Source organism: Cucurbita maxima, unplaced genomic scaffold, assembly GCF_002738345.1.
Source record: "Cucurbita maxima cultivar Rimu unplaced genomic scaffold, Cmax_1.0 Cma_Scf00011, whole genome shotgun sequence".
NCBI classification, from domain to species: Eukaryota; Viridiplantae; Streptophyta; class Magnoliopsida; order Cucurbitales; family Cucurbitaceae; genus Cucurbita; species Cucurbita maxima.
The window spans coordinates 3380189-3399692 of NW_019272027.1; the positions used below are offsets into that span (position 1 = coordinate 3380189).

General features: G+C 37.2%; 3 protein-coding genes and 1 non-coding gene across 4 annotated transcripts; 3 read left to right on the forward strand and 1 right to left on the reverse strand.

Annotated features, from left to right (window-relative positions):
* The first annotated feature begins 712 nt into the window (after positions 1 to 712).
* On the forward strand, positions 713 to 3087 carry LOC111486283 (F-box/LRR-repeat protein 7). The gene is made up of 2 exons (XM_023133351.1): positions 713 to 1873; positions 2354 to 3087. Exons 1-2 carry the CDS (start codon positions 1075 to 1077, stop codon positions 2950 to 2952), a joined length of 1398 nt encoding a protein of 465 aa, XP_022989119.1. The 5' UTR covers positions 713 to 1074; the 3' UTR covers positions 2953 to 3087.
* A 2481-nt stretch (positions 3088 to 5568) lies between these two features.
* On the forward strand, positions 5569 to 10922 carry LOC111486285 (anaphase-promoting complex subunit 10). Its single transcript, XM_023133353.1, has 6 exons — positions 5569 to 5886; positions 5969 to 6029; positions 6116 to 6208; positions 6288 to 6358; positions 10414 to 10518; positions 10612 to 10922. The coding sequence occupies exons 1-6, from the start codon at positions 5708 to 5710 to the stop codon at positions 10679 to 10681; spliced, it is 579 nt and encodes a 192-aa protein (XP_022989121.1). The 5' UTR covers positions 5569 to 5707; the 3' UTR covers positions 10682 to 10922.
* A 2393-nt stretch (positions 10923 to 13315) lies between these two features.
* LOC111486752 lies at positions 13316 to 13455 on the reverse strand. The gene has a single exon (XR_002718933.1). It is a non-coding gene; the product is annotated as a small nucleolar RNA Z247 (small nucleolar RNA).
* A 1292-nt stretch (positions 13456 to 14747) lies between these two features.
* LOC111486353 (denticleless protein homolog A) lies at positions 14748 to 18736 on the forward strand. The gene is made up of 16 exons (XM_023133445.1): positions 14748 to 14929; positions 15016 to 15131; positions 15235 to 15343; positions 15442 to 15506; positions 15719 to 15757; positions 15859 to 15955; positions 16076 to 16172; positions 16261 to 16324; positions 16396 to 16472; positions 16577 to 16649; positions 16749 to 16828; positions 17026 to 17110; positions 17214 to 17282; positions 17351 to 17418; positions 17500 to 17548; positions 18110 to 18736. The coding sequence occupies exons 1-16, from the start codon at positions 14863 to 14865 to the stop codon at positions 18443 to 18445; spliced, it is 1491 nt and encodes a 496-aa protein (XP_022989213.1). The 5' UTR covers positions 14748 to 14862; the 3' UTR covers positions 18446 to 18736.
* Positions 18737 to 19504: the final 768 nt, after the last annotated feature.

A 19504-nucleotide genomic window follows, 5' to 3' on the forward strand; every position in this document is an offset into this window, starting at 1 on the left:
TTTTTTTTTTTTTTTTTTTTTTTTTTTTTTTTTACAATTATATTTGTAAGAAAATTACCCAATATTGTTGCTAAGTTATTTATTCTTGTACCCTACAAAATAGGTTTAATTAAAATTTTGACCCCACCCTTTTGGAAAATAGCATTTGGGCCCAAGAAGCAATGTCCGACCAAACATTGAGGTATCTCTTTGTCTATTTACTCCAATTTGAGAAAGACCCCAATTAACGTTAGTTTACTACTATCAGATATTGTCTGTTTTGTTTCGTGTATCATCATCAATCTCACGATTTTAAAACACATCTATTAGAAAAAAGTTTCTGCACTTATAAATAATGTTATGTACCTCCCTCCAATTAACGTGAGACCTCACAATCTACCCCTTTAGAGTCCTAGTGTATTTGTTGACACACTGTCTTGGAACATGGTTTTGATACCATTTGCAACAACTCAAGTCCACTGTTAGTCGATATTATCCGCTTTTGCCCATTACATATAGCTAACGATTTTAAAACGTGTATACTAAGTATAAGTTTATCTGTAATTAATGTTTTGTTTCCTTTTTCAACTAGTGCGATACCTCGTAAGAATAATATAGATATTCAACAAGGGTCGAACAGTGTGGATGATAATTCTACACGAGGTATTAAGTCGTTTAAAGACTATAACTCGAGCCTTTATTAAACCCATATCGAGGAAGACAACAAGTTGCAATTGTAGTATTTGCATTGAATAATTCTTCTCGAGAAATGATGATTATTTTTCGAGTTTTATAAGATAAGGAATCGTTTAAGTGGAACCTTTTATTAGGTAAAAGCAATAGAAGAAAGAATTGCTTGAATGAAAGGTTTGCTTTGGACAATTACTTGTAAGTTCTTGAAATCCACAAGGACTACTTTCTCTCTCCTCTATTCTCTCTCTTAAACCGATTCACGGCGGAGAGAAACTCGACGGGTTTCTTGGAATCTCCATAACTTGAAGTGGGTCGAGAAGATTCTGAAGAAATATTGAAGGAACATGAACGAATTTTAGAGAGAGAAAGTTAGAGAGAGAGAGAAGAATTTGGATAGGATCGATGGATAGCTTGCTCTGCGATGAATTGATTCAAGAAATTTTTCAAAAGCTACCGTCGCCGTCGTCTACCGCTGTGTCTCTGGTGTCGAAGCGGTGGCTCCGACTTCACCGGACCTCCAAAACCGCCTTGTCTCTCCGCCTATGCGATTCCTCTGTTTCATCTCTCTCGTCTCTCCTCTCCCACTACCCCTTTCTCTCATCCCTTTCAATTCTCTCTGCCGATTCCTCCGCCGTGCCGACCGCCACTCTTTCCACCCAAGTCATCTGGAAAATCCGCCGTTTCTGTACAAATCTTCAGTCTCTAAGACTCCTCGCCGGTCCTGTTTCTCTCTCATCGCTTATTTCTCTATCCTCTGTTTGTACCCACCTCGCTTCTCTCTCTATCAACATATCTCGGCCGTTGAATTTCCGGTGGGTCGTTAATTTTCCATCTCTGAAATCGCTCTCCATCTCGGTTAGCTCCGGCGAGGGTTTTGAAATTGAGTTGAATTCCGACGATTGGGAGTGGGAATCGGCGGATTTGGCGATTCAGAACCTCTGTTTATCCGGTCTCCGCGCCGGCGATTGGGGCGCCGGCTGGCTGTGGCGGAGCTGCAAGAATCTCCGACAATTGCAACTCCATAGCTGCGAGACCGTCGGCGATGGTGGGTCGTTTTCGTCCTTTGTCGAGTGTTTGCCAAGCCTCCATGAAGTTGAGCTCCGAACTTGCCGGAGCATAGCCGACGGCGTTCTGATGAAATTAGCAGACAATTGCCGGAATCTTACCTCCCTCCTCGTCTACGACGGCGGCAGTAGAGAAGGTAGATTAAAGTAAATTCATCCCTTCCTTACCATTAGATTAAATTTTGATTCGTTATTAACTTATAGAACAATTGCATTAAAATTGGTAGTGTACTCGACCCGCTTTATCTACTATAGTTACTGCATTAAAAAATTATTACTGCTTTGTCCACTATGGTTACTGCTTAAGATTACTTTGTTCTACTATAGTTACGATTTTATCCACTATAGTTACGGCTTAAGATTACTTTGTTCTACTAATAGTTACTATTTTATCCCCTATAGTTACTGGTTAAGATTACTTTGTTCTACTATATTTACGGTTTGATCCACTAGAGTTACAACTTAAGATTACTTTGTTCTACTGTAGTTACTGCTTTATCCACTCTAGTTGCTGCTTAAGATTACTTTGTTCCCTAAAAGATTTCTTCCCTCAATTTTTTTCTTTGCTTCTTTTATTTGTTTCGATATATTTCGATCATGGGTCAAATTCAACAAAGGTCTACTCCGATTCCTCAACGACCCTCGGACCGAATTGCAGAGTCTAGACCTTCGTCTTCCTCTCGACCTCAACAACCAGCATCTCACCGCCATAGCCGCAAACCTTCGAGGTCTCTCATCTCTCTGGCTACAAAGTTGCTGTCTCGTCACCGGCGATGGTCTAAAAGCCATCGGCCTCGCCCTCGGCCCCTGTCTCAAGGAACTAGCGTTAATTAACTGCGACGTCGTCGCGAGAGAATCGGGGTTGCTAGCCACCATGGGACAGAGCTTGAAGCAATTGAAAACTCTGAACTTATCTTACAATGAGACGTTGCTTGACAAAGACTTCAGCTCCATGATCATCTCTTGCAGCTCCATTACAGAGCTTAACCTCCGGGGTTGCAAAGGGCTGACCGGAGCCTCCATTTTGGCCACGTGGCGGAGCTGCAAGAACTTGGAGGCCATTGACATTGTTCAATGTCCAAGAATTCAGGCCAGTGCTTTGGAGCTATGTGTGCTGAATTTGCCCAGGTTGAGACAGCTCAAGGTTGAAGACGACAGGGTTTCCGACATCGTCGGGAGCTCAGTGTCACGCCGATTCGTCGATATTGTTGTTTGATTCAAATGGGGTCGAAGAAAACCCAATTTTAAGATCATATAAATAAGAAGGATGATTCATAAATTATACTCTTTCGTGTTGGAATAAATGTTCTATGTTTACGTAAAAATAAAATTAGAGTTTATTTCTTTGTTTGTTTTTTAATTATAATATTACCGTTCACTTCTCATAAACGTCACAAAATTGGATCTTAGAGTATAAATTTATTAGAAAGTCGGGCAGAGAATTAAGGTGGAAACGATGGGAAAGAAGTCGAGACATGTATGAATTAAGCTTGAAAAAAGGCATAAATCATCAATCCGCTCCATTTATCTAACAGTAAAAAATTGTTTCGCATTCCCTGTATAGAAGTGGATTCCCGTTTAAAGCAGATCCTAGCAAATAAAGTAAATACGAGCATTTAAAGTATTGGATATTCGTATTTTTTATTACAAATTATAGCTGATCGATTTTTTCAACACGAGCATAATTTAGTTATAATTATTATTAAGCTGCATTCACAATATTGTATTAATTTTATTTTTAATTATCTAAAAATTATTTAACTAAAATCTTCCTTCAATAACAATTATACATCGACCATCCTTAATTATATTATTAATATTGGTACTTATCAAATAGATTAATTAAATTATTTTGGTTTTTTAAAAATATTTATTAAATAAAAAACAGCATTTTTAATTTTTTTTTATGGGAAGTGTGGTGTTTTTAAAAATATTATTGTAAAATTAAAGAAAAAAAGGGGCAGGAGATGAGCTGTCAAATTATTTATTTATTTATTTAAAAAAAATGAATTTGTCAAAGCAGCTTTTAGTTTGAAACAGACGTACCAACTCTATTTTTATTTATTTATTTATTTTTTGTAATTTTCTTTTTTCATTTACTTTATTATTAAATTAATAATATAATTTGAGTGGTCAAAATTTTGAAAATAACCTTTTATGTATATTTTCAAATTTTTTAAATATTATTAATAAATACCGTTGTGTTATATATTTTGTAGCTAATGAAAAAGGAATAAAAATAAATAATTATTTGTCTTTTTTTTTTGCTCCAATTACTCACGTCCACGTGGATGGTTGCACCGCCAATGTAATTGCCACCGCATAATTAACGTTTTGTTTTAATTTACAAAATAATCAAAATCATAAAAGCCGATTGATTTAGATTTTTTTTTTTAATTTTTTGGGCTATGTTGAATTTATGATAAATAAAATTTTTTATCGAGACTCGACCAACCTGAAAATAGGGTTTACAACTCAACTATGTCTTCCTTGTTTGTCACTAACTTATCAACTCGAAATTTCAAGTTGGTCTAAAAAATTTTTCCAACCTATTCCGAAATCCCGTTAACATACGGTCCAATGTCTAACTTTGATACTACGTGTAACAGTGTACGTCCACTGCTAGCAGATATTATACTATTTATGATGAATTTTCGTTCAAAGGCTTCCCCTAAAGGTAATCCAACCCATCTCGAAATCTCGTTAGCATACCGTCCGATGTCTAACTTTGATACTACTTGTAACAGTGTACGTCCACTGCTAGCAGATATTATACTATTTATGATGAATTTTCGTTCAAAGGCTTCCCCTAAAGGTAATCCAACCAATCTCGAAATCTCGTTAGCATACCGTCCGATGTCTAGCTTTGATACTACTTGTAACAGTGTACGTCCACTGCTAGCAGATATTATACTATTTATGATGAATTTTCGTTCAAAGGCTTATCTCGAAATCTCGTTAGCATACCGTCTGATGTTTAACTTTGATACTACATGTAACAGTTTAAGTCCACTGCTAGCAAATATTATTCTATTTATGACGATTTTCCGTTCAAAGACTTCCCCTAAAGGTAATCCAACCCATCTCGAAATCTCGTTAGCATACCGTCCGATGTCTAACTTTGATACTACTTGTAACAGTGTACGTCCACTGCTAACAGATATTGTACTATTTATGATGAATTTTCGTTCAAAGGCTTCCCCTAAAGGTAATCCAACCCATCTCGAAATCTCGTTAGCATACCGTCTAATGTCTAACTTTGATACTACTTGTAACAGTTTAAGTCCACTGCTAGCAAATATTATCCTATTTATGACGATTTTTCGTTCAAAGACTTCCTCTCAAGGTGTTAAAAGGATGTTTTCACATATTTATAAGAAATGTTATGTTCTCTTCTCCAACCAATGTCGAATCTAGCAAAATGATTATTAAGTTCTCAATCCTTTCAATTATTAAAAAAAAATAATAAATTATTTTAACGTTTTCAATAAAAATTTGAACTTTAAAAATAATTAATATGTTCATGAATTTTTAATTACGTGTCTAACCGGTATCTAATTTTAAAAAACGTTTTGTTTAGATTTGTGTATAATATAAACATATTTAACAAATTTTTAAATCTTAAGATAAAATATAATTTTTTTAATATTTTAATTTTACGTCTAATAAAATTCTTAAATTAAAAATTTATTAAATATTATTTAAAAATTTAATCACTTTTTAAACATTTGATAAATATTGATATAAGAAATTATTTGTTATAAATTTAGAAACCAAATAAATAAATGAGTACGAAACTTTTATTTATTTTATTTATTTTTTTAATTCAACAATTAAAAAGTGAAAAAAAGTGGAAAATTCAAAAGAGAGGGGAGGGTGTCGAGCGCCGTTCGCCGAGCGTGAGCGAAAGGGGCGGACTCCCGGTCATTCAGCAATCAATCGAGATAGCGGAGCTCGAGGAGGCCGAGGCTATGGCGACGGAGTCGTCGGAAGGAGAAGACGATGTGAAGCTTACAGGAGGAAATCAAGTTCTCGTGGTTGAAGACGATCTCAGAGAAATGGGGAAAAAGGCCGCTTGGAGTGTTAGCTCGTGCAAACCTGGGAATGGCGTCTCCGCCCTACGCGATGATAACCTTGAAACTTATTGGCAGTTGAAATCCCCTCTCTGCAGTTCTCCTTATGTTTGCGGCATGAAATTTTTTGTTTCATATTGCTAACACTGTTGGTTACAGATCTGATGGCGCTCAACCTCATTTGGTGAACGTTCAATTTCAGAAGAAAGTGAAATTGCAGGTATGAGATTGTGACTCTTATAACTTCGAACTGTTAGAATTCTATTTGAGGTCGAAATGTTGAGGAATAATTGGGGATTTTTGCAGCTGGTTGTTCTCTACGTAGATTTTAAGCTTGACGAGAGCTACACGCCGAGTAAGGTATCTATTCGCGCAGGGGACGGCTTCCATAATTTGAAGGTAACTCATAATTTTCAGGATTTCTCTCCAAACATACAAGTTTTAATCATTTTGAATATATTACTTTGGTTGAATTTAGGAAATAAAAACCGTGGAGCTCGTTAAGCCAACTGGTTGGGTTTATTTATCATTGTCCGGAAGTGATCCAAAGTAAGTGTAGAACATCAACAACACTTACCATTTTCTGTTGTTTTTTTTGTCCGTTTTCTTCATAAAATATCTTCGCTTCAGTGAACTGTTCTTGTTTGACTCAATCTTGGATTTTAGATGAAGCGCCAAATAATAGATGCAGTTGTTAGGATCAGATATGGGTTATCTTGGGTTTAATCTCAATATGCCTCAACATTGTTCTTATCTAGAGTTTTGTTTTATCCCTTAAACTATTGGTGACAGGACTAGTATTTCCTTGAGTTAATAATAAAGTAGTTTGTTGAAACCTCTTATCATAATAATTCAATTGCCTCGTTATTCTTGGTTCATCGGGAGGGATACTTCTAAAATAAGAGTTGGAACAGACTTCACGAGTTTGATTTGATAAGGAGCGTTTATATCACGAAAGATTTATTGAGTTTGATAGCTTGTGCTAGAAATACTGAAACATAGGCAAGAAAATTAAAAGTTATAGCTCCCAATCAGAGAGGCGTTGCCCTCTTCACTTTTAGCTACTCACTACCAGCCTACCCCTCTGATAGGCCCCTCTTTTTATCCTTAGTATTACAAAAGAGGGCGTCCCGCCACCTGACTAAATGCCTCACACTTCCATTGTGCAAGAACAGTCTAACACTAACCCCCTTACATTTAGGCATGCACTTTCTCCTAGTAGATAATGCAATTGGGAGTTTTCCACCCCTATTGAGATTGTTCTTTTGAATTTGCAGTTTACCTCTTTCATATTCTTCTTAGTGACAATTGATGATTTTTCCTTTTAGGCACCAAAAAAAGTATTTTCTTTTGTTGGCCATGACTAAGTGACTACGATCAAAACTGGATCCTCTCGATTATCTCTCTCTACAACTGGTCTCTTTTTTCTCTCATTTGCTCATATCCACATCTTCTCTAAACATGGACACATGAATTTCATACTTCCTACTTGGGATCTAGCAGGAGTCATCCACGAAGCCAATGGTGAAGCTGTAAAGGCCCAAGCCCACCGCTAGCATATATTGTCCTCTTTGAACTTTCCCTTTCAGGCTTTCCCTCAAGGTTTTTAAAATGCGTCTACTAGGGAGAGGTTTCCACACCCTTATTAAAGGTGTTTTGTTGTCCTCCCCAACCGATGTGGGATCTCACAATCCACCCTCCTTGGGGGGCAGCGTCCTCACTGGCAATCGTTCCCTTCTCCAATCGACGTGGGCCCCCTATTCACTTCCCTTTGGGGCCAGTGTCCTTGCTTGCTGGCACACCATCTCGTGTTCACCCCCCTTTGGGGCTCAGTCTTCTCGTTAACACATCGCCCAGTGTCTGGCTCTGATATCATTTATAAAAGCCTAAGCCCACCGCTAGCAGGTATTGTCCTCTTCTGCCTTCCCCTTTCGGACTTCCCCTCAAGGTTTTTAAAATGCGTATGCTAGGGAGAGGATTCCACACCCTTATTAAGGGTGTTTCGTTCTCCTCCCTAACCGATGTGGGATCTCACAGAAGCAATACAAAAATTGCTTGGAGAAGGGGATTTGGTTGTATGTCCTGAAAGGACACGGGAGTCGTATTTATTCAGTCCACTTTTTGCTGAGTTGACTTATGAAATTGTGCTGGTTGCTATGAATACGAGTATGTTTTATTGGACAACAACCATGTCAGACAGTGGATTAAAATGGTTGGATCCAATTTCCTTTTGATGAGTCTGAGCCAAGTGACGGCAATGATTGTTCTTCCTAACATTTCGAGGGAATTGTCATGTGCTGGAGGGAAATCTAGTTGTGAGGTTGCTAATTAGATATAAAGACATTTGGCTGATGTTTTGGGATTTGAATGTACTAAGTTTATGAGAAAGGATAAGTACTTTGATATGAGATTGGGAATGATGGATTGTCCAAGAGAAAAAATCTTAATTATCTTTAGTTAAAAAGATGAGATTGGGAATGATGGATTGTCCAAGAGAAAAAATCTTAATTATCTTTAGTTAAAAAGATGATTATTATTATTATTTTGGTAATAACAAACTGATATTGGACATTAGCAAATGAGAGAGGAAAAACATACACATTGAAGAGAGAGAGAGAGAGAGGGGAGAGAGATAATAAAGGGGTTTTTTTTTAGAGTGAGAAGATAATAAAGAAATGAAATTTTAGAGAGAGAGGGGAGAGAGATAATAAAGGGGTTTTTTTTAGAGTGAAGATAATAAAGAAATGAAATTTTAGAGAGAGAGGGGATTGTTTTCATTTTCACTGGAGAAGAAGCTCTGAAACAGCATAGAGGGGAATAAAGGAGGAAGAAGAAGGGTAGGAGAAGAAAGAGAGACCAATTTCACATAAGCTAAAAAAATAAAATCAATTGTCAAAACATTTTTCCGTTGCTCAACTATTCGTCAGGGGACCATTCCGAAGGCGTCCTTGGGGTGATCTCGTAGTTCCTACGGGGTGGAGATGATGGGACTTAGTGATTCGACGGTGCCGAGTGGAAGGGCCGTATTTTTTTGAAACGATGACCTACGAGCACGGAAGAGTTTTGAACTTTTTGTTAAAGGTGAAGGACTAAACTATCAGTTTTTGAAATGTAGAGACCGAATAGAAACTTGTCTTCAAACCAAAGGATCATAAGCGTATTTTACCCATTAATTTACGTTGTAAATTTGTGCACTTTCATTAGCTTATTCTTTGATTAGGATCAGTTTGTGATATTGCTACCAATATCCCATTGGAAAGCACGATTTGTCTTTTTTAGTTATTAATTAAACCTTTTTATAACCAGAACATCTTTTAGATACTGCCTTCTGAAGTGTGATGATTGATGGATATATATCGAAAAGTCTAAACCTAACTATCTTAGTGATATGGTAATAAAAAAATGGAGGTAATTCTCTATATCAGGCCATTGATATGAACTGAAAAATCTGCTATTCCATTAGTTCATGAATCTGGATATGAATTATCGGTCTGAATAGGTGATCTGCTAATGAGTTCAGAAGAAGTTCACAGGATAAGTTGATCTAGTTCCACATTAGTCAGTAAATTATAGATAAGGTCGGACTCCTTATTACAGTATGGGTGGAAACTTATATATATATAGGCACCACATGAGAAGCAATTTCATTGATGGTAAAGAAATGCATCCTATACCCGAAGCTTGCTTGCAAGGAGAAATGGTGAAAATATGGGGAAAGTGAGCGGTCTCAGAAATCTCTCCCTACCATACGTGTTTTAAAATCGTGAGGCTGACGACGGTACATAACGGACTAAAGCGGACTATATCTGCTAGCGGTGGACTTGGGTTAACAAGTGGTTTCAAAGTCAGACACCGAGCAGTGTGCCAACGAGGACATTGGGTCCCCAAGGGGGGTGGATTATGAGATCCACATCGGTTGGAGAGGGAAACGAAGCATTCCTTATAAGGGTGCGGAAACCTCTCCCTACCATATGCATTTTAAAACCGTGAGGCTGACAGTGATACGTAACGGACCTAAGTGGATAGTACTTGCTAGCGGTGGGCTTGGGTTGTTACACTTGACAATCATCAAGCCCCTTTTTGATAGAAAGGAGGATCTTGTCCCATTTGATCAGATGAATTCCCGCATTCTCAATATTGCATTACGATAGGAAATTCCTATAAATACTTTATATAGTTGGCACACTTTTGGTGGCATTGTGAATAGGGATAAGTAGTATAGTTGAAGGTTGGTTAATGCGGCTTGTGGCGTCTATAAGAGGAAGGGAATCCGTAGAAATATGAGAATTCCTCCTAAGAGTGTTGCTTTTTCTTTCATCCTTCTTAAAAGGCTTCTTTCTTATTATGTGTCCGGGTTGGCCTAGTGATCAAGGACCACATAAATAACGAAGGATTTAGGGAGTACGAGTTCGGACAAACACCTACTCAAAATTTAATATCCTACGTGTTACTTAACAACTAAAAGTGGTAGGATCAGAAGGTAGTCCCATGAAAATAGTTGAGGTTCGCACAAGCTGCCTCCGATACTCATGAATTATATAACTTACACGTCTCTAAGGGACACTCAAAGCCTTCAACTCATTTAGAACAATTACACTTTGCAGGGATACATTTGTGAACACTTTTATGTTGCAAATTGCTGTTCTATCAAATCACCTCAATGGCAGGGATACTCATGTCCGGCAGATCAAAGTTTACGGGCCTCGACCGTGAGTAGTTATGCTTTTATTCTCGACAATTGCAGGATCGCTTATCATCGACACCATCAATTTTAACTACTTTCCATATTCCATCGAATGCAGGAACCCAATTCCTCATCAACCATTTCAATTTACTTCAAGAGAGTTCATCACTTATTCTACTATAAGATGACCAAAAAAAGCTGACGAGACATGACTGATGCTTGTTCCAACAGCAAAAACCAATTTGTATGTATATTTTGTCTCAAGTTATATAGAATTCTTGTGACCTTACCAATTAATCAACCCGAATCACATCGATAATTTTTTAACCAGGAAGTCGTGTCGTATTTAGGTAGTTGAAAGTAGGACTGTACCTCGAAAACTTTAGGAGATTCGATTTTTTTTAACTGTCATGTAATATTTATTGCAAAGGAAACACAAACTGTAGCTTAGTCTAGGCTCATAGCGGAAGGTACTGTGGAGAACAAGGAGACTTCACTCCTGGGATGGTTTTTTTCGGTTAAATTACCAGTTTAGTTTCTGAATTTTCTGTATCGGTGTCTAAAAGGTTCGTGTTGGTTGGTGGAACTTTTCGTTTTATGTCTAATTCGTTAGAATTCTAAATTTTCAATTTCATAAGTTTTAGAACTATGTTTAATTTGCAAACTACGAACACTCTAATATCCGTTTATGATATAACATTGCATTTTGTGTTTAATTGAGAGCACATGTCCAGGGACCCGAATATGATCCAATCGTACATTTAGAGTTTCACTGTATCGAGGAGACAATTTGAGTCATGAGATTCACGTGATGCACCCATTCAAGTAGTATACTGAATTAAATTCATGAATACCAAAAATAGGTTTGCATAGACACGAAACAAATCTCGACCCCATGACCCCATGTGATTCGATAAGAGGACGGATAGTTCCATTTTTATATATTTAATAAATAATAATTACATCTACAATATTTAAAAGATACAATGAGTTCTAGAACTAGAAAGTAAATGGTATTGTAATTCTACAAACTATGATGGTCTTTTAGCCGTCGATGTCATCGTCAATATCGTCAACCTCAATCACCAGTTTCTGCAATCTAACGCCTCTGCAAGAGATGATCGTTGTGGTACTCTCTGTTAAACGTAGAATAGATCATACCTGTATATAGTAAGAACCTCTTACTATATACAGATATGATATATTTTGCGTTTAACACCCCCTTAATCTGGATGATGTACTACTAAGTTTAGATTGCGCCTAAAATTGTTAAAAGAAGAAGCTGGCAATGGTTTTGTCATGATATCGGCGAGCTGATCCTTGGAAGAAATTAGTCGAACATCAAGCTGACGAGTCGATACTCGTTCACGAACGAAGTGATAATCAACCTCAACATGCTTCGTCCGTCGATGAAATATTGGATTGGCGGATAGGTAGGTGGCACCAATGTTGTCACACCACAGGCTAGGCGCTCGCGCTTGCGAGATCTCGAGCTCACGCAAGAGAACTTGGATCCAAATTAATTCGGCAGTGGCATCAGCAACCGCCTTATATTCGGCCTCCGTACTAGAACGAGAAACTGTTGATTGTTTCCTCGAACTCCAAGAGATAAGATTGCCACCAAAAAAGATCACATAGCCTCCAGTGCTTTGACGATCATCAGGATTCACGGCCCAATTAGCATCCGAAAAGGCACTCAACAAATCAGTGCTGGACTTTGTAAGACACAAACCCATATCAATAGTGTCATGTAGATAATTGAGAATTCGTTTGATTGCCGCTCAATGTATAGATGTTGGGGACAACATGAACTGACACACTCTATTGACACATAATGATATATCAGGACGTGTTAGAGACAAATATTGGAGAGCACCAACGACACTCCGATAGCGAGTAGTATCCTCAGGCGAAAGCTTTTCACCACCATCCAATAACAACTTCTCACTAGGAAGCATATGTGTGGACACACATTTGGAGGTGAGCATATTGGTTCTGGACAATAAATCTTGAATGTATTTATGTTGTGTCAGAATAAGTCCATTGGAAGTATGGCGGACCTCAATCCCAAGAAAATAACTCAAATGCCAAGATCCTTGACGACAAAATCATCCTGAAGCTGTGTAAGAAGTTTCTCAGTAGCCGTAGAAGATGAGCTGATAATAATAATGTCATCAACATAGATGAGGATATACATCTGAATGACCGTCTTGTTAAAAATGAAAAGAGAAACATCAGCCTTTGAAGGTGTAAAATCCAGCTGTAATAGTTTGGAGCTAAGACGAGAAAACCAGACACGCGAAGCTTGTTTAAGGCCATAAAGCGACTTATCCAGCTTGCAGAGATAACTAGGGTGTTGAGAATCCATGAATCCAGGGGACTGCTTCATATAAACATCTTCATTAAGAAAGCCATGAAGAAAAACATTTTGAATATCAATCTGCCGAATAGCCCAACCACGAGAAATAGCAAGAGACAATAAGAGCCGAATAGTAGTGAGCTTAACAATTGGACTAAAGGTATCATCTTGATAGGACTCATCCATCCTATGCCAGCATCGGATAGCAGTATGCCCCACTTTGCCGCAGATCTGGCAGGAAGGACGAGCAGAAGGGCCACGACAATCACCATCAGGACGAGAGGGTGCATAACCATGAGAACGACCACAACCACGATCCCTACGCCCACGATTCTTCTGCTGACCACCACGACCAACATAATTGGCAGAAAATCCAAGATTTAACTGAAGTTCAGCACGACCAGTATAATTGGCAGAATATCCCGGATTTAACTGAAGTTCAGCCTGGTGTTGTAGTTGGCGAGCTTCAAACGTCATTAGATGTGCAAACATATCATCAAGCGTGAGGGCTTCGCTCTTGGTAGTCATTGAGGTGACGAAGGGATCATAGTTAGGGCCAAGACCAGCGAGAAGATATGCGATCACATCATCATCCTGCAAGGCAGAGCCAGCGGTGGCCAGCCCTTTGATCTTGCAAAAATAATTTGCAGTAGATTGATCTCGTTTGTTGGACGTGGCGAGCTCAACACGAATCTGAGTAGTGCGAGCACGAGTTGACGACAAAAACATCTGCTGCAGGGTATCCCACACCTCCTTTGACGTAGTAGCGGCAACTACATCGTGAAGAATCTCTTCAGACATGGAGGAGAGAAGGCCGCTAAGGACTTGTTGATCCTGATCATACCACTGATTATAGGCCGGATTAGAGACCAGCAGCAGTTGAGGAAGGGACCAGCTTGGCAGGTACGACATTGGTGCCATCGAGGTAGCCCATAAGCTTCGTACTCCGTAGGTAGGGGAGGAGCTGGGCGCGCCATATGATGAAGTTGTTTTTGGTTAGATGAATTGTGACAGCATGGTGTAAAGGGATTGTGCCAAAGATCGCCATGGTAGTTGAGACGGTGGATGGAGAGGAGGAAGAAGATATGGTAGACATTTAAAAAATAAACCTTGACTCTCGTACCAGGTTACATTCTAAATCATATATTTAGTAACAAACCATGAAATCATAGATTTGGTAACAAACCAGTAAATCATAGATTTGGTAACAAACTAGTAAACCACTAGATTATTTTACTATATACAGATATGATCTATTATACGTTTAACACTCTCGATTATTTTTAAGGTTTTTATTTTATTTTATTATTATTATCTTCATAGATAGCCGTGTTTGATAACAATTGTTAGAATCACATAACTTATACACTCGATCTAGATGAATAATATGAAAAATAAAATAGAGAAGACACATAAAAATTACGTGGTAACATTGGGATGGTTAGTTCCATGACGATTAGGGATTTATTATCTCGATGATTTGAAGTAGTTACATATAAAATAGTCAATTTAAAAAAACTTAAGAGAATATATAATATTTTATCTGGTAAACTAAATATTTTCTCAAATTATTTAACTATTAAGCCTTTTGAAGTCTGATGGTGAAAGTTCCACATCCACTAATTTAGAGAATGATGATGGGTTTATAAGTGAAGAATACTGTATGAGGCATTTTGGGGAAGCCTAAAGCAAAACCACGAGAGCTTATGCTCAAAGTTAATCCACTCACTAATTGAATGAAAAAATCTCTATAAATGCCTAAATTAATCTTTGAAATTTACCAATTTTTTTTAATATTATAAAAATTTAATATAATAAAATTGGAAGAAAATCAAAATGGCGCCTCCGCCAAGAACGAACGAAAGGTCAAATTCAAGTTCCCGCCATTTGAACACAGCCAATGGCGCCAAATGGGGTGCGTAAATCTCTTCAGATTCAAGCCAGTAATCCATCTTCCAACATTTTTTCATCTTCGGTTTCTTTCTCCGGACACCGATTCAAGCTACTCCAATGGAATCTTCAAGATCGTCATCATTCTTCCAAGATCTCAGTTCCAGAGAGCTCAATGGATTCAGAGGTTTCCCTCTCTCAACCCCCGCAAATCGCTGTTTTTGTGTTTTCTTGTTATAATCAATGTATAACACTCCGCTATTTCATTTTCAGTTCGAAAGCGGCCGCGATTTGCCGCTGATTTTGCGCTTAGCTTTAAGGAAGTCGGAGCTCTTGCCATTGAACACAACGGGGACCAAACGCCTCCGTTGGCCGTTTCGTTCTGCAAGGTCCTGATTCGACTGACCTATTGTTGTTGTTTTGTATTTGCTTCTTTTTCACTGTTTGGATCTGAGAATGAATGAAGGATGATGTGAACATGTGTTTTTGTAGACGTTGAAAAATTCTCACATATTTGCACTTTCGGATGAGGATGGGATTGTAAGCCTGTTCAATACTCGCAGCAGATTTTCGTTGTTTTCATCTCATCAGGAAAATTCAGGTTTTGGTCTCTTTTTCCTCACATCAACATTGTTGATTTGGAATTTGGTTGATTTAGTTGACGGACGTAATTTTTTTTTTTCTTTTTTCCTTTTACAGAGAATTCTAGGATCTGTGAATGGGAAGCCCATCGCAATGCCGTGTTTGATGTTTGTTGGCTTAAGGTAGTTCACAAATTCAACCCTCCCTGAACTTACTAATTCCGTATTTGAGCTTTTGAATGTTCTTATTTCCACCAATACTGTTCAATTTCTCAACAGAAAGCAGTAATTCACTAGGCAGAATATTTGGAATCACTCGCTTTTATTTAACTACTGATTTATATAGTTCTTATAATGAGACCTGCATCCTAATCATGAATTCTAATATTGTTCAGGACGATACTCAAATGATCACAGCTTCGGGTGATCAATCTGTAAGTATTATAATTTAGCTCTTGAACATCGTCGATATTTTGAACTCTGTCACATGTTTTCATCTGTGAGTGAGTTGTACATTTCTGTTGAACTTCTGCAGATGAAGCTATGGGATGTTCAGGAAATGAAATGCATAGGAATATTGAGAGGGCACAAAGGAAGTGTGAAATCTATATCATCTCACCCAACTAATCATGGTACACATTTCATGTTTTTTAACACAAAAATCTTTGTCTAAACATCCAAAAAGCCATATCTGAGTGACTGCAAAAGAGAGCTACTTTCCTCTAATGGTTGATTTTCTTTGACCCATATAGATATAATTGTATCTGGTTCTAGAGATGGCTCGTTTGCTCTTTGGGACTTGAGAACCCCTTCTTGTTCCAAAGTTGGCAATAAGGAGCTGTGCTTGCGGTAAGTAGAATTGGTAGTCTTTGATGTTTTAACTGTTAGAGTTCCAAAGTTTAGTGTTCTAACAACTTACCAAATTACCCTGAAACAGGGCAAGTGCTGTAGTGAAAGGAGCCCATCTTTCCCCTCATGCAAAGCGCATCAGGCGTCAAAAGGTTTGCTATTGGCATTTTCTCTTCATCATTTGATTGGCATAAAACCTTACTTACTATTTCAATTCTTCCAGTCTGCTTCGAAGAGTATAACTTCAGTTCTTTATCTAAAGGACGAACTCTCCGTAGCCACAGCTGGTGCAGTGGATAGGTGCGTATAGGATTTACAGTCAATAATCTTATATAGAGCTAGAAGTAGAATTCCTTGCTGTAGCTATATAATGTTACCGATGTTCGTTCTTTTCTTGTCTATAGTGTAGTGAAGTTCTGGGATACAAGAAATTTGAAAAATGCAATCACTTGGTGCCAACCCAAATCCAGTGACAAGGTAATGCTCAATTCAAAGATAAATTGGCATCTTATTTAGATTTTTGTAGTACCATTAACATCTCGCGTCTAATTATACATAATTTACCATGATTTATAGGATACGAGATTACATGGTATATCTAGCTTATCCCAAGACGCAAATGGGTCACTTCTTTCAGCATCTTGCATGGATAATAGGTAATTATTAATCCCGAGCTATTCTTTCCAGTTTCATGGTCCCTAAACACCTATCTCTAGCTTCTTTTGGGATTGCGTGCCTGCAAATAGCTACTGGAGGAGCGCGATCTCATGACCTCGAGACAGTTTCGCAAACTTGGCTTGTATCATGTGTGCAAATAAGAAAATGACATCATTTTTTTCTGTCCCTATAACAGAATATATTTGTACAATGTACTTCAGCTGGAGAAGGGTCCTATGAAATCGTTTTCTGGATGCCAAATAGATTCATTCTTTGTAAAGGTGAGTGTTGTCGTTGTCCCAGAAAGCCATGAAGTTACTTGTTCTTAACAAAAAATTCCTTGAATATATTTTCATTTTTAATGTTTGATGCTTGCTTATGCAGTCTGTAATCAGTCCTGATGCTTCTTACCTTCTCAGTGGTTCTACCGATGGAAATGCCCATATCTGGCAGGTCAGATTCTTTTTAATACAAGCTATTGTTAAATTGTGACACGAAGTTATAAAGCTGTGTCAAATCAGGTGGATAAGCCTCATGAAGATCCCATCACATTAACGAAACATAATGGAGAAGTTTCGGCGGTGGATTGGTATCTTCTCCAAACCTTTTGCCACTTGCTCTCAGCCCTCTATGATTATTAAATCATTCTGATAATTTTAACCTCTTTCAGGTCTTCGTTTGAAGTCGGGAAGTTCGTGACATCTTCGGATGATTTCACGGTATGCAAGCGAATTACGAATTGGATATACGATTCAATTTCTTATTCTCTAAACACAATACCTTCGGTTGCTAAGATTTTCATAATTCGTAAATTAATTTAATTACTATACTATCTCTACATTTTCATAATTCTTTCACTTCCAAATTAATATATTTTAATCCAATTCTACAAGTTCGGTAATTTTTGTCATGATCTTTCGTTAGTCGTTAGACGTCAACATTAGTCTATTGAATTCAAAACATAGTATTTAAAGGCCTTTCTTTGTCCGAGTTTCTAACAAATAATTTACAAAAATTCTTTAGGCAAACGACTTTACTCGAATATGATCTGTTCTATAGATTTTATAACTGTATCCCTAAGTTTCAAGGAGACAAAAATTGTTTACCCAAAAGTTTGAAATGTAACAATAAATAGATTAAAATATTAATATGAGCATGGATCAACTAGTTTAAACATAATTTTTTTTTTAGGAAAAATCTTCCCACGAAAACCCTTTTAAACCTTATAAATTCTACAAGATTGCCTTTTGATGATGTTTATTTGGCAAATTATCTGATAGGTTCGGATATGGAATTCCCAAAACAGCAGCTGCAGCTCAAGCAAAAGGGCAACTTCATGCAACCGAAAGAGAATTATGGCAATGCCGACTTTAGAACAGGCCAAAGATTCTGATAGTTCGGATTCTCCATACTTCGACAGAGCCAATGGCAATATCATGGAGCCCAAATTAGGCACTCCTGAATCCAAGGTAAAAAGATTCTTATCAGACGCTGCTTTAATTGAAAGCTTTGAGAAAACACCTGAAGCCACTGCAAAAAGCCCATCTTCTGTTCTTATTCCTCCTTCCTCCATGAAAAGAAAAACAATCCGAGATTACTTTCTAGTTGCTTCATAAAGCCTCAATTGATTCTTCATCATTTCTAGAGAGTACATATTGTTCATCCACTCTTTTTCTAGACTTTACCTCAATTTTGGTGGTGCATTCAAATAGAAGCCTTTTGAACAAGAACCTCCCCAAGTTTGCAGTTGGTAGCTGACTTTTTTGGGTCAAGTTTGTACCTTAGTTTTGGATGGTATGAGATTATGTGGTATTTTGTAGGCTTGCATTTGAGATGTACAGTGAAGGGGAATGCAATTTTGTAAGATGTGAATGATGGTATTTTAACTCATTTTGGTATATATAACATTTTGAGAGCTAAATGACACCTCTCTAATTGTTATAGACGGTAGTTGATCGAAGCTCTAGTAGGTAACCATTCCCTTCTTAGAAAACTGGACATGAGACTTATGCATCATACGTGTTGAAAGAATTCTTTTAATCTCTTCTACATGGATCTGATCGACGATCCTCTTTATTTGGTAGTGGTTTACTAAGGCCTCTACAGCCTCAGCTCGAAGGATCAGAGATTGCTGTTTGGTTTGAATAAGTAGATACCATTCTAGTGGAGTAGTTCGTATTCCCATTAAATTTTCCTTTTCACTACTGTTATTTAATAATACGAAACGTACAAGAATATTTGACATCCTTAAAGCTTCAAATTAACGAGATGATTTTTTACCTCTTAATGATATAATAGACTTGTAAAGTCAAAATCAATCGTTATTTAAACTAAGCCTTTGAGAATAATGACGCTAAATCTCCTAGTTAAACAAGTTAAATTATTTGAGTCATCAATTACTCGTGCTAAATGTGAGATAGACAAACCATATTCTTTTTTATACGCTTAATCATTCTAATATTTCACTCAAACAAATACTTTACAAATAATCCTAATAAATATAAGTTAAAGTACTAAAAAGAAATATATCAATATTATGTTGTTTTAATTTTACATATATTCATAATGTATTTAAATTGTTAATTAATAGGTTGAATAATGAAAAAAAAAAAAAAAAAAAAAAAAAAAAAAAAAAAAAAAAAAAAAAAAAAAAAAAAAAAAAAAAAAAAAAAAAA

Coding starts and splice junctions, on each gene's coding strand:
- LOC111486353 (XM_023133445.1), top strand. CDS start 14,863: ATGGAATCTTCAAGATCGTCATCATTCTTCCAAGATCTCAGTTCCAGA. Junction 16,473..16,576: donor ACAGCTGGTGCAGTGGATAG/GTGCGTATAGGA, acceptor TCTTGTCTATAG/TGTAGTGAAGTTCTGGGATA. Junction 16,829..17,025: donor GCATCTTGCATGGATAATAG/GTAATTATTAAT, acceptor TCCCTATAACAG/AATATATTTGTACAATGTAC.
- LOC111486285 (XM_023133353.1), top strand. CDS start 5,708: ATGGCGACGGAGTCGTCGGAAGGAGAAGACGATGTGAAGCTTACAGGA. Junction 5,887..5,968: donor AACCTTGAAACTTATTGGCA/GTTGAAATCCCC, acceptor TGTTGGTTACAG/ATCTGATGGCGCTCAACCTC. Junction 6,359..10,413: donor TTGTCCGGAAGTGATCCAAA/GTAAGTGTAGAA, acceptor TACACTTTGCAG/GGATACATTTGTGAACACTT.
- LOC111486283 (XM_023133351.1), top strand. CDS start 1,075: ATGGATAGCTTGCTCTGCGATGAATTGATTCAAGAAATTTTTCAAAAG. Junction 1,874..2,353: donor CGACGGCGGCAGTAGAGAAG/GTAGATTAAAGT, acceptor AATTCAACAAAG/GTCTACTCCGATTCCTCAAC.